The sequence below is a fragment of the Fibroporia radiculosa genome, assembly GCF_000313525.1.
Source record: "Fibroporia radiculosa TFFH 294 genomic supercontigs, scaffold13103, whole genome shotgun sequence".
NCBI classification, from domain to species: Eukaryota; Fungi; Basidiomycota; class Agaricomycetes; order Polyporales; family Fibroporiaceae; genus Fibroporia; species Fibroporia radiculosa.
Window position 1 is genome coordinate 139,829 of NW_012133480.1, and position 12,072 is coordinate 151,900.

The 12,072-nt window shown below is 51.1% G+C and overlaps 1 protein-coding gene across 1 annotated transcript; it reads left to right on the forward strand.

Moving 5' to 3' along the window:
- Positions 1-202: 202 nt before the first annotated feature.
- On the forward strand, positions 203-3,299 carry FIBRA_07474 (uncharacterized protein; the record flags this gene model as incomplete). The annotated part of the gene is made up of 23 exons (XM_012329157.1): positions 203-244; positions 297-417; positions 477-484; positions 534-633; positions 696-801; positions 852-925; positions 975-1,044; positions 1,100-1,173; positions 1,223-1,281; positions 1,336-1,374; positions 1,431-1,442; positions 1,497-1,565; positions 1,624-1,796; positions 1,853-1,998; positions 2,058-2,136; positions 2,196-2,422; positions 2,477-2,541; positions 2,597-2,789; positions 2,850-2,882; positions 2,934-2,998; positions 3,055-3,127; positions 3,182-3,208; positions 3,265-3,299. The coding sequence occupies 23 exons, from the start codon at positions 203-205 to the stop codon at positions 3,297-3,299; spliced, it is 1,890 nt and encodes a 629-aa protein (XP_012184547.1).
- Positions 3,300-12,072: the final 8,773 nt, after the last annotated feature.

Genomic DNA, 12,072 nt, shown 5'->3' on the forward strand with positions numbered 1-12,072 from the left:
GGCCGACACGTAGCATCAAAATCCATCAAAATCTGAACCCAAGACGAAAAGATTGGCCACCCGAGCTTTTTGGGAGCCCGTCAATCAATCATGTTCCAGAAGACCACAGCGGGCTGTAAGCGGGTTTTCGAGTTGCCTGGGGCCCTGGGCTCCGTTGTCGTTCATGATACCATCTCGAAGATACGATGATACCGCTGCCAGGATGCCCATCAATGGTTCTCACGCTGCGAAGATGTATATACGAGTGAATCCCTGCGATCTAAACATCACAAAACGCAGCTCTACCTCTTTCATAGGCAACTACCCTAAGGACGTTCCTGGATACGATCTTTTTTCCCCCTGCAGTAACAGAGATGGAGCAAAAACTGGCAACTGTGAATGATGTCGCTGGGAAGCATTTTGACTTCGTCATAATTGGTGCGTTTACCGTGAAGATGCTTGATGATTACCTGTCATTAACGCCACATTACCCACAGGCGCAGGGGTACGTGAATGTCCCATGATGCGAGGAGCCAACTCAAACAGATCCTTAGCCAGCTGGATCGGTACTCGCCAACCGCCTAAGTGAGAACCCTGGCATATCTGTTGCCTTACTTGAAGCAGGGAAGGCGCATATCGACGATCCACTCATCCGTGCGTTGTGGTTCTACTTTGCGCGTGTTCGCACTAGCTTGACTCCACAATACTGTGTATAGAGAAGCCCGATGCCTGGCTAGGACAACTCGGGAACCCCGAGTACGATTGGGCTTTCCTGACTGTTCCGCAACCTCATGCAACAAAGGCTCCTTTCTTTTTGAGCCGGTAAGGGTTTTGTCTCTGAGTATTGATCTCGATCTGAAGTCGGAGGTTAGAGGGAAGGGTCTCGGTGGAAGCACGGCAATGAACCTACTCCTGTGGAATCGACCACAGCGTGAGGACATTGATGGTAGGCGTTACGTACATTGAGCCTCAGTCTGTTCACTGACCAAACAAAGCGTTTGAGAAGTTGGGCAACGTCGGATGGAATTTCGAACGATTTGTGAAGTACACGAAAAAGGTCGAGAAGTGAGTGCCTCATGTGTCTGCTCTGGGCGATGTCGTCATGCAGTTGTCGTATCAGGCTAGCGGTTCCCAAGGAGGTGGAATCGCAGGGGTACCGAAATTTATACAACGCTGAGTCTGCTGGGAAGGACGGTAAGTCGCGCTCCATATAATTGAAACTGTGTTGAGTCCTTTCGTACAGGTGCTGTATCCATCTCATTTACTCGCACGCCTTCAGGTGCCGAGTCGTCTTTCCAGAAGGTATATGGATTGGTTTTGCACGTCCACATTTGATTCATGTTTCTTGTAACTTAGAGTTTGGAGAACTTCGGCGTAACCACATTGACCGATACCGTACGTTATATCTGTGGTCTCAGGTGGCGCGCCCGTCGCTGACAATTTAATTACAGTTGAATGGTGATGTGCGTTACTCGCACACCTACTTTCTGCACGTCGTCTCACTTAGCCTCTTTCAGTCTTTTGGAACAATCAAGTCGCTGTCATCTCTCAATACCGACACTGATACCCGAACATATGCCGCACCTGTAAGACATCGGCTGTTTCTACGACAATTGATTCAAGCTGAAGAGGCCTGAATGATAGTCCTATCTCTTTCCAGTTCTCGACAGGCCGAATTTGAAAGTGCTCAGTGAGGCATACGTAAACAAGATCATTGCACAGAAAGATGGCGAGGTCGTTGCCACCGGCGTTGAGTTTGAGCATGGAGGTGTAATTCATCGAGTACATGCAACGAAGGAGGTGATTGTATCTGCAGGGTGAGTTTTTGAGTACGCCGGTTGAATGATCGTTGCTAACATGCATTTTTGAATAGTGCGCTCAAGTCGCCCAGTGTTCTCGAGCACAGCGGTATTGGTGACAAGGCGGTGTTGGAGCCTTTGGGTATCCCGGTCCTTGAGGATCTACCTGGGGTCGGAGCCAATGTTCAGGAGCATCTCACTCACACTGGACTTGTCTTCCGTATGTTGCGCTCGTCGTCGTTCAGGGAATAATTCAGCGAGCTCATGCATCCGTCACAGAAATGCGCGAGGACGCCAACATTATCACAAGTGACCTTCTTCGTGATCCTGGATTCCATTCAAAGGCGAAGGAGCAGCTGTAAGCTTATGATTTCTATGTGATGAATTTGCGAAGTTGCTTATCCGGTCATTTGGAAGGCCTGACACTAAAAGCCCTCTATCGCTTGTGATGTCGGGATTGTCGTTCTTACCCGTTCAGACCCTAACGGAGAAATCTTCATATATCTACAAGAAGGTCGAAGAGCTTATCGCAAGCGCCCCTGTTGGCCTGAAGGAGCAGTACAAGGTGCAACTCGAAATCTTGAAGAATGAAAAAGTCCCTGACATCGAGATCATGGTGTTCCCCTTCTCATTCGATCCTACGCGTGCGTTTGAAATCTATTTCATGAGTTGCAATCATGCCTGATCGGTGCTTGCAGCCATGACGCTACCGTTCATTGCGCTACCTCCTGTTGTTAGCCACCCTTTCTCTCGGGGAACAATCGTAAGCGCGTCATTGTAGAAAGAGGATGTGTGCTGATAGACTGTCCGTTTGAAAGCATATCAACTCTGCAGATCCGAAGGCCCCTCCCACCATAGACCCACGCTACCTCGAGGCAGAAGTTGATAGAGACATTATCTTAGAGGCAACCAAGTTTGCAAGGAAAGCTTCGCAAACTGCGCCCTTCAAGGACGTCGTCGTTGCTGAGGTTCTTCCGGGACCCAATGTTGTTGATGATGACGCTCTCCTGGGTGAGTGGCATTGTTGCGTGCAGTCGACGTCGTTGTTTCTAATAGACGCGGTGTATGTAGAACATGTGAAGAAGACTTTGGTCACCGTGTGGCGTAAGTCATGCCCATTTTTACATATGTTCTCGACTAACGTGTGCTTCTTAGACACCAACGGATCTGTGTCCATGTTGCCCAAGGAGAAAGGCGGAGTTGTGGACAGCAAGTTGAAGGTTGGCTTTCACGGCTTCTTAACGTTTCATACGCGATTTCTTATCGTCTGCTGTAGGTGTATGGGACAAAAAACATTCGTGTCGTTGACTTGTCTATCGTGCCTCTGGCTGTCTCCGCACATACACAATGTAAACAAGTTTGCCATCTGCGTATGATTTGTACTAAAGTATTTGTGCCCACAGCTCTCGTTTACAGTATTGCTGAGATGGGTTTGTGCCTATCTGTGTACATGCACATACTTTTTACTCACTCAATTGCGTTGCAGCATCGGACATCATCAAAGAAGAAAACGGCCTGTAATTTCCCGAATGGCCCGCGCTCGCATTGGGAGGGTACGTAAGTGGCACGTCAAATGTCGTCGGATATCCTTTGTATGACCACGAATGAATTTCATTGAGTACAACGTATTGTTCTGTTTGCTGTACTTTGGTTGGATTGAAATGTTGGGCGGACTCCTCATCCCATTCTACGCTTGAGTACTCGAGAATCCATTCAGGGTATGTATGAAGATATGACAAGACATCTATGAACAGGCAAATCTGATGGGAAACTTATTCATGTGGATCACAAGATGTTGAGCCCCGACCTCGGCCCACGGGAAAGCCGCATTCTCCCCAAGGTTCAATTGTGTTTGGAGCCTCAGCCAACCTGTCAACTGCAGAGCGTGATGATTGTACGGATACGTAGAGACGTTATGATACGGATGCAGAGCTGGAGCGGCTAGCGAGAGAACATTCCTATAACTTCATGCCCACAGATTACGTTGACACTAGGCTACCAGCAGTTCAGAGCGGAAAACGTTCGCGTGCTCATGTTGATCAGTTGTTTGAGGCTTGACCATCACATCAAAGAGAATTCGCACCTGCTACGGTAGGAACTGGGCAGTGTGGATTCCCAGATGGCCGGCCGTAATCCACAATCTGATGGCAGCGCTTGAGATACGCCGGTGCACGGATCATAGGATGCAAGCTAGTCAACAGTTCACCATGTTGAAATGACAACATTGCACCGTCTGTGTGGGCGTACCTTTCCATCAGTGATATCATCATCCGTCGAGCGGTGCCGAATAGTTACTGGACTAGATCAGCCACACACCGTGTGGCCCCGCGATCGTGATGTAGCGATGCTCGTGTTAGAGAAGTTGACCGCAAGCGGAGGTCGCGATACTCGTGCTAGAGAAGTCGACCGCAAGCACATGTTTTACGACGGATATCAAAGATGGTAGACTGATATGATGTGACTTTTCTGACCTTCGATGAAGTATACATCTAGTAGTAAGCGCCGTTGAAGTTAAACAGTGGATGGACGGCTTCCCGTTGACCGCGGCACACTCGTACAAACTCAACGTTATAGACGGGCCACCCCGTAAGCCAGGTCAAGCATCAGATTCTTTTACGGAATCCTGGGCATCTGATTCAGCGATGGAGGTGCCCCGAACGACCAGGCCAGCCTATAGCCTGTATGATATTCCGCCTAATTTTTAGTTCAGTGAGAGGCCGTGTACCTTCTGGAAAATGTCGGACACTTGGCATCTTCTTAGGAAAAGGCCTCCAGGTGTGGGTCTGTCCTTGCGTGTCCGTCAGAGGGCCCTGGAAGGCACCAGGACGAGTTCCAGTGCTCGTGTATCGTTGGGTCGAGAAGTCGGAGTATCTCGTCAGCGAGTCCACGGTCCTTTTTCACAATGCGCACACAATGCCTATTACTGTACCAACGGTTGGCAAGTGGTCAAAGTACAACAAAAAAGACAATTAGCTGCATGAGTCTAAGAAAGGACAATCAGCCACGCCTGAATCATTCCAATAGCGGGTCTCCCGCCTTTCAGACTGCGGCCCAATGGGAGTGAGGGAATTGGACGGCAAAGATACGGTTTCTGTAAGGGGACAACACTCGTCGAAGCTGATAATTCCCTGCGATGCCCATGCGTCAGTGAACCAACATTTACCGCAGTAGTTTGTGATTCAGTGTAACGGCAGTCAGAAACGTCATGGCACGTATGATTCGACAAGCTTCTTGCGTTCTGTACTACGTAAAGGTGGAATACGTACGCAATTTCAAACGGGCAACACGAAGCGGTGGTGCAAATTAGGGGTACCCACTCCCACCTCTCGCGATATCCCGAGGGATATGTGATGGTGAAAAAATTTCATACACCCACCTGTGTGGGTTGCGCTGTGGTCGATACTGTGATGCCGACCTCAGGTCAATAGGGTTGTCTACGGCTTCGCTATCAAGATTAAAATTTGGGGTGTCAAGTACACATGGATCACATTCCGGTGGCGGTGTGATAAACCCTCGAACAGTCACTCACAGAGAGTTCACAGCAGCTAATATTGGGGTGTGCGATGTGCTGGTCTTGATGTCGGTATCGACGTCAGACAGGTGAGAGAATATTGTACTGCTCCATTCTGGCAGATACACGGCTACGTTGATATCGCCGCATCATCAAGCCAGCCAGGTGAATGAGGACTTACCAATACAACTTGACCGTGATCTTGATCTTGATGGGATGAGCAACACAAATCAGTCATGGGAATACAAAGTCCTTCGCTCGCTTACCACTTGTGAAATCAATTCAAAAGCACAAGTTCTCCGTACACCATGCGTGTATTATAACTTCCGCGAACAGGGGCCAGGCGGGAAGTGAGATGAGTTCCTAAACTCCGTAGTGGTTGGATCTACGCCGCAGCAACACGTACGAAGTTTAAGATGCTGTCCTTTCTGCTTTCGCATCATGGTAGAAAGCATGCATAGTTTCCACGGTATGTGATAGGAACATGATGGTATGGTGCAACAGATCTAGAGTATGGAGGTAAACGGCATGGGAGTGGTGACGCAGGAATCATCAAGTCCAAAGCCGCTATCGCCGCTAATTGAACGAGCCAATCAGAAGCGTGGAGGATTACCGCTGGCGTCCTATAGCGGAAAATAGCTGCAACAAGTTATTTACTTTCAGCGACTCGTGTTTTTTTCTCCGCTTGCAAAGTCGAACACTACTAGAAGCAACTTCTGTCTTCATTTTAATATCATGCCCTTTCTACTAGGCTGCACTGCCAACCGTATGCGACCGGAAACATGCGGTCTTCTGCTGCCACGATGTCAACGAGGGTTGTTTTCACGCGATTTGTCTGGAGCGCTATGGACCTACTGGGATCCCGGCGGTCTCGTGGCTCTAGGAAGGAATGGGTTGAGATCGGCTGTATTCTGATGGTTTATCTGTTCGCCGCATATCATCCGGTGCGTTGAGCCAAACTATCGCGTCTGATCTGAAGGAACAAGCGTGCAGTCTGTCCGACGCTAGTTAGTTACAGCCTTCTCAAGACAGAACGGAAGACGGCGCATGTCATGCGGGGATAGGTAGAGCTCGCTTGTTACCCCCAGGCTTCCGCATTGTCTATTCCCAGGGTAGGCCAGGAGCAAAGTAATTTCCGAGAATAGCTGATGCCAGCAGTTCGACATCGGGAGCTGGTGAAGTTCCTGCGCTTCTTTTTCCGTTGGGTGCGCGTGCGGACACCTTTTCTCCCTTCCACTCACTTGGTGACTTATTAACAACGCATTCAGTCTCCCATCAGACGCCGTGGGGCAATGCATGTGATGATTTCTGACCATATGATATCCCTCCTTAAGTCCATGCAAAGGACATTCGGACTAACCCTGCAAGAAAGATAACGATATATTGGAACTATCAAATCATTTCACAAACAAGTTTGTTCAAGTCATATCAAATCGCCGTCTTTGAACTCGGATTTCGCCTGTTCTCAGATTCGTGAGATCGTGACCGAGGCCACGCCGCATTATCTGATTCTGATTCTTTTCCACACCGGCCTGGTAGTCTAAAAGCTTCCTTGGCCAGAATGGTGAACAGGAGAAGGAGCCGCCGACACGCGCTATTTATCCGACACTCAGCTCTTGAGACGGCGCTTTGCGGCCCAGAACGTAAAGTCCAGATTCATCGGAGCTACTTGTGACGAGCTTCTTCTTATATAGTGTTTAAACTTCCGCTGGGGACAAATTCTGAAGCCTCGAACAGTCATTCAAGAGAAGTGTGTCCCTGGTCGTCTCTCTTCCAAGTGGCAATGACCTCTCACCCCTCTCCTCCCATTGCCATCGTGCGTTCCTGATTGGTTTTATCTTCGCCCCTGGTCACTGACTTCTATTGGGAAGGTCGGCATCGCTGTAGAACTTCCAAGTGGAACGTGGAGTCCTTCCAATCTTGACCGCAAGGCCTTTAACAACTTTCTTCTTGCGCGGGGAGAATCATACGAGAGAATACCTTCTGAACGCTTCAACATCGATCAGTGCGTTTGCCCTCCATTATCGGTTTTCGACATTACCAACTAGGGGTTGTAGTATTTGCGGTAATGGTCTTGGCCAAGTTCTCACCGACACAGGCTCATTCCTTAAGGATGTGGCCCTATTCGACTACCTCGAGTTCGGAATCACCAGCAAAGATGCACGACTGATGGCGCTAGGAACGCGCAAGTTGATCGAGACTACATATCTCAGCCTTCTTGATTCCGGAATCGACTATAGAGGAAGGAACGTGGGCTGTTACATGTCCGGAGTATCACAGGATATCTTTTCGGTGTCAGGCCACGTACGTGCCTGATCTCTGGGAGAAGCTGTGCGGCTGATCGTACCCTGGCATTCTATCAGGACGTTGCGGAAGCCCGAGGGTCTTTTGCAACCGGTCCATCGATGGTGGCGAATCGCGTGTCATATCACCTGGACCTACGAGGACCATCAGTACCCGTCGACACTGCGTGCAGCTCGAGCTTGTATGCGACGCACCTTGCCGTACAGGCATTGCGGAACGGGGAGTGCGAAGCTGCTGTAGTTGGCGGGTGCCAGGTGAATCAAAGGTATGCTTCCTCGGGCATGTTGTCCTGATACCGGTTCATCTGACGGTTTTCATCGTTGCTAGGCTAGCTGATTGGCTTACATATACCCAGGGTGGAGTTCTGTCTCGTGATGGTAAATGTAAGCCGTTCGACACTTCTGCTGATGGGTGCGTGTGGACATCCTCAGACGTGCGAGTCGAGGCTGATGGTTTCTATCGTGACATCGTGACCTTTCGATTCACAGGTTTGGACGGGGAGAAGGCGTTGTATCCATGGTTCTGAAGCCGCTCGATGCAGCGCTTCGTGACAACGATCGCGTGTACGGGGTGGTAAGTCCGACTCCTTGTAGGCGGATCCGAATTTCATCATATGTGTAGATCCTCGGAACTGGTGTGAACTCGTCCGGCTCTCTTGCCCCTGTGAACGCACCTGTTGCTTCTGCGCAACAAGATGCTATGCTTCGTGCCTTTGCTCAGGCAAAGCGCTTTCCTCAGGAAGTCGACTTCATTGAGCTGCATGCGACGGGTGAGTCATTTGCAATGGGGGTATTTTGGAACGACATGCGATCGCTTCGAGTATTCCAGGTACCGCGCAAGGGGACCCAACAGAAGCAAACTGGGTTGGTGCACAGTTCAAGAGAGATGACGAGCTGGTCATCGGCAGCGTCAAGGGTAACATAGGGTGCGTGGGCATGGATGTATTAGGAAGAGACACCTGCTGACCTGCCTTGTGCACTTGTAGACATACTGAGATCACAGCATTCCTTGCTTCTCTGTGCAAAGTATGCTCTATCTTTGAGACCGGTATTATCCCACCGAATGTCAACTTCAAGCATGCGAACCCTGCCATTAAGTGGCGAGAATACTCATTCCGCGTTCCGATTGAACCGGAGCCCATAAAGTGCCGTTCGCCGTCCGGCCGGCCACTGGTTGCGATGACGAGTTCTGGCATCGGAGGTGCGAACGGACATTGCGTCGTCGAAGGGCCTCCCTCGGTGCCGCTATCGTCTTCGCGCTTCTGGATCAATGACGCCGACCCATCTTCCATCCCTTCTCTTCTCATTGCCGGGGGGCTCTCACCTCGCTCCACTGCCGCAGTGGGTGAGCTATTGAAGAGCAAGAATGGAGCGTCTCCAGACGCGCTGCAGTCGTTATCCCGTGCGCTTGGTAGGCGGTCACGATCGATGACGTGGAGGTCATACGCTGTAGCGCAGGGTGAACGAGTCTCCCGCTTCAGCGAGCCAGTGCTCGTGCCGAAGAGCAATGGTCCCCTCGTCTTCGTTTTCTCCGGGCAGGGCCCCCAGCATTGGAATAGTGAGTAGCTCAGAAAGTTGTTCAGTTGACTGCTGGAACACTCATGATCGCCTTTAGTGGGTCGAGAGCTCTTCGAAGTATGCGCCCCGTTTCGCGCCACAGTGCTTGAGCTCAACGAGGTCTATACTCGGGTGACTGGTAAGAGCTTGGTTAATGACGTCGGGCTATTCGGCGACGCCCGCAGCACCGATACACTGGGTGCTGTGTGGCCCATCAGCATTACTCTTCCGTCCCTGGCGGTGCTCCAGATCGCCCTTGTCGACGCGCTCGCCGAGCTGGGCATCAAGCCTGACGCCGTGCTCGGGCATTCAGCCGGAGAGACTGCCGTTTTGTACGGGTCTGGCGCAGGAAGCAAGGCGCTCGCGTTGGAACTTGCGATCGCCAGAGGCAAAGCTATGTCGCTGCTCGAAAGCGAGAACGGAACAATGGCGGCACTAGCATGCTCGTCAGAGCAAGCCCAGAAGATCATCGATGAGGTTGCTGGAGAAGTCGGACGCGTAGACCTGGAAGTGGGATGTTACAATACACCTGAAGCGGTGACGCTCTCCGGTTTAGCGCCCCATATCGACATAGTTGTTGCGCGAGCAAAGGCGGAAGGCATGTTTGCGACTCGTCTTCGGACCCGGATCCCGGTCCACTCTGCGATGATGGAGATTTGCCGGGAAGAATACCAGAGACTTGCGACAGAGGTTTTCTCCAGATACTCTGTCGTCAAACCTGCGGTAGAGGTATTTTCGACATTGACTGGGGAGCGGTTTGACGGCATGTTCGATGCTCAATACTTCTGGGACAACACCCGAGGGCCCGTCATGTTCACCGCTGCCGTACAAGGCGTTGTTGCCAAATACCCGAACGCAACATTTATGGAGCTCGGCCCGCATCCCGTTCTTACTGGCTATATTGCCGCAATGGCAACAAGTGGCTCGAGCGTTATATGCCCCTTAAGGCGGGCAAAGGCAGCAGAGACGAAAGTCGAAATGGTAGAGTTTATCGGGGCATTAGGCAAGCTGGTTGCTACCGGTCGCAACTGCGTCGATTTCGATGCGCTCTGTGGCACAGTCCAGGCTATCGAAGATTCGGCGCTTAGTTTCCCTTTCTCGAAGAAAGAGGTCCCTTACGCGGCGCCTACGTTTGAAATCATCAGGCAAAAGCAACATCGCAATGGACCACTGAACTATCCTCAGTTGCAAGTGAATACGAAAACGCATCCCAGCTTGGCGGAGCATGTCATTAAGGATGAGCCAATCATGCCCGCGGCGGGGTACATTGAGATGGTATGTTCTTTCCCGTGGGAACGACCTATAATACTGATTTCTTCTGTGCTCTATTAGGCCCTTGAGTTCGGTGCGAAGAAGTTGTACGATATCGAGTTCAGGTCCATTCTATCATTATCGTCAGAGCGCCCCACGCCCGTTGACATCCAGCTCGATGGTGCATATTGGAGTGTGCACAGTGCATCTGCGACGGACTTCACGGCAGTGTGGCCTCCCAAGGTAATTTCTTCGATGTACTGCTCGATGTCATTTACTGACACTGGCCTAGTATAACCGTGTACACGCAAGTGGGTACTTGTCAATGGATACTGACCCGCAAGACGATCTCCCCTCCCTCAATCTCGATCGGATCCGTGCTCGTCTGAAGCCGATTGACATGAAAGGTGAGGTCGATTTCATATGGGATGGCGTCATGATCTGATGCCTTTATGAAAGGCTTTTACGACGGTTTCACGAGTTTTGCTCAATATGGCCCGACCTACCAGAGAGTTGTCTCTTGGAGTCGTGGATACGACCCTCTTGGTCGTGAAGAGATCCTCGTGCAAGTAAGAGGTGCAGATGAAGACCTTACGGAGTACGTTGATCAACTTCGTTATGAACACACACCTCTAACTAACAACCATGAAGTGTCGATGATTATATTCTCCATCCTGCCATCTTAGACGCAGCGTTACATATCTTGGTCCATCCGGCTCTTACCGGCAATCGAGATGTGACAAGATATTACCTGCCAGCCAAAATCGGCACATTGACAATACACCAAGCTCTGCGGGACAGACCTTTCCCGCGGACCGTTTACACTCATGCAACATTCGCCAGGTGGTCTCCAGGTGAGGAGTGGTATTACCGATCTCATTCACAATTCTAATGCGGACGTAGATTGCCTGGTATATGACTTTACCGTTACGGACGAAAGTGGGGCTCGCCTTTGCACTATCGAAGAGCTCGAAGTTGCGCTTCACGGCCATTCGCTCAGGTCCATCCAGAGCCGCTTCGAGCTCGTCCATGAACCGACTGCTCTCAGAATCGAGAGACCGCAAGTGGGCCGCATCCCCGTGTCGGACGGTCCCAATGGTTTGTCTCATGTCGATCAACTCCTCGATGTCACGAACAATCCCGCCCGTCCGAACGGCATCAAGACCAATGGAACTCGTTCCCCCAATAGTCACATGAACAGCTCCGCTAACGGCGTAGTCGTGAATGGGGCTGCTACTCCCAGTGTCCCACATAAGAATAGTGCCATTCATCTCAACGGATACACCAGGATTCCAATCCCTGACGTCACTCGTCTTGACTCATCCACTCTCGTAGTGGAGTATCGCAGGGGGTGCGAGATGGATGTGCAGGCGCTGATCGCCAGCTTGGATCCCTTGGCGTCCGTCGCCTTATGGTTTACCGCCTCCGATGGCCTCGATGGACACGCATCCCTCGGATTCACCAGGTCGCTCAGGAGAGAGTACCGCTCCTGGACTGTGCGAGCAGTTGTTTTCGACGACACGCGGACCGCCCCGGAGCGTGTGGACGCTATCCGATATCTCGCGTCCCAACCCGATTGCGAAGACGAGATCTCAGTAAACGCGGACGGGTCGGTCTCCGTCCCCAGAATCGTGCAAGCGTCGGCCCCGAAAACCCACCGTCCTTTCAGCGC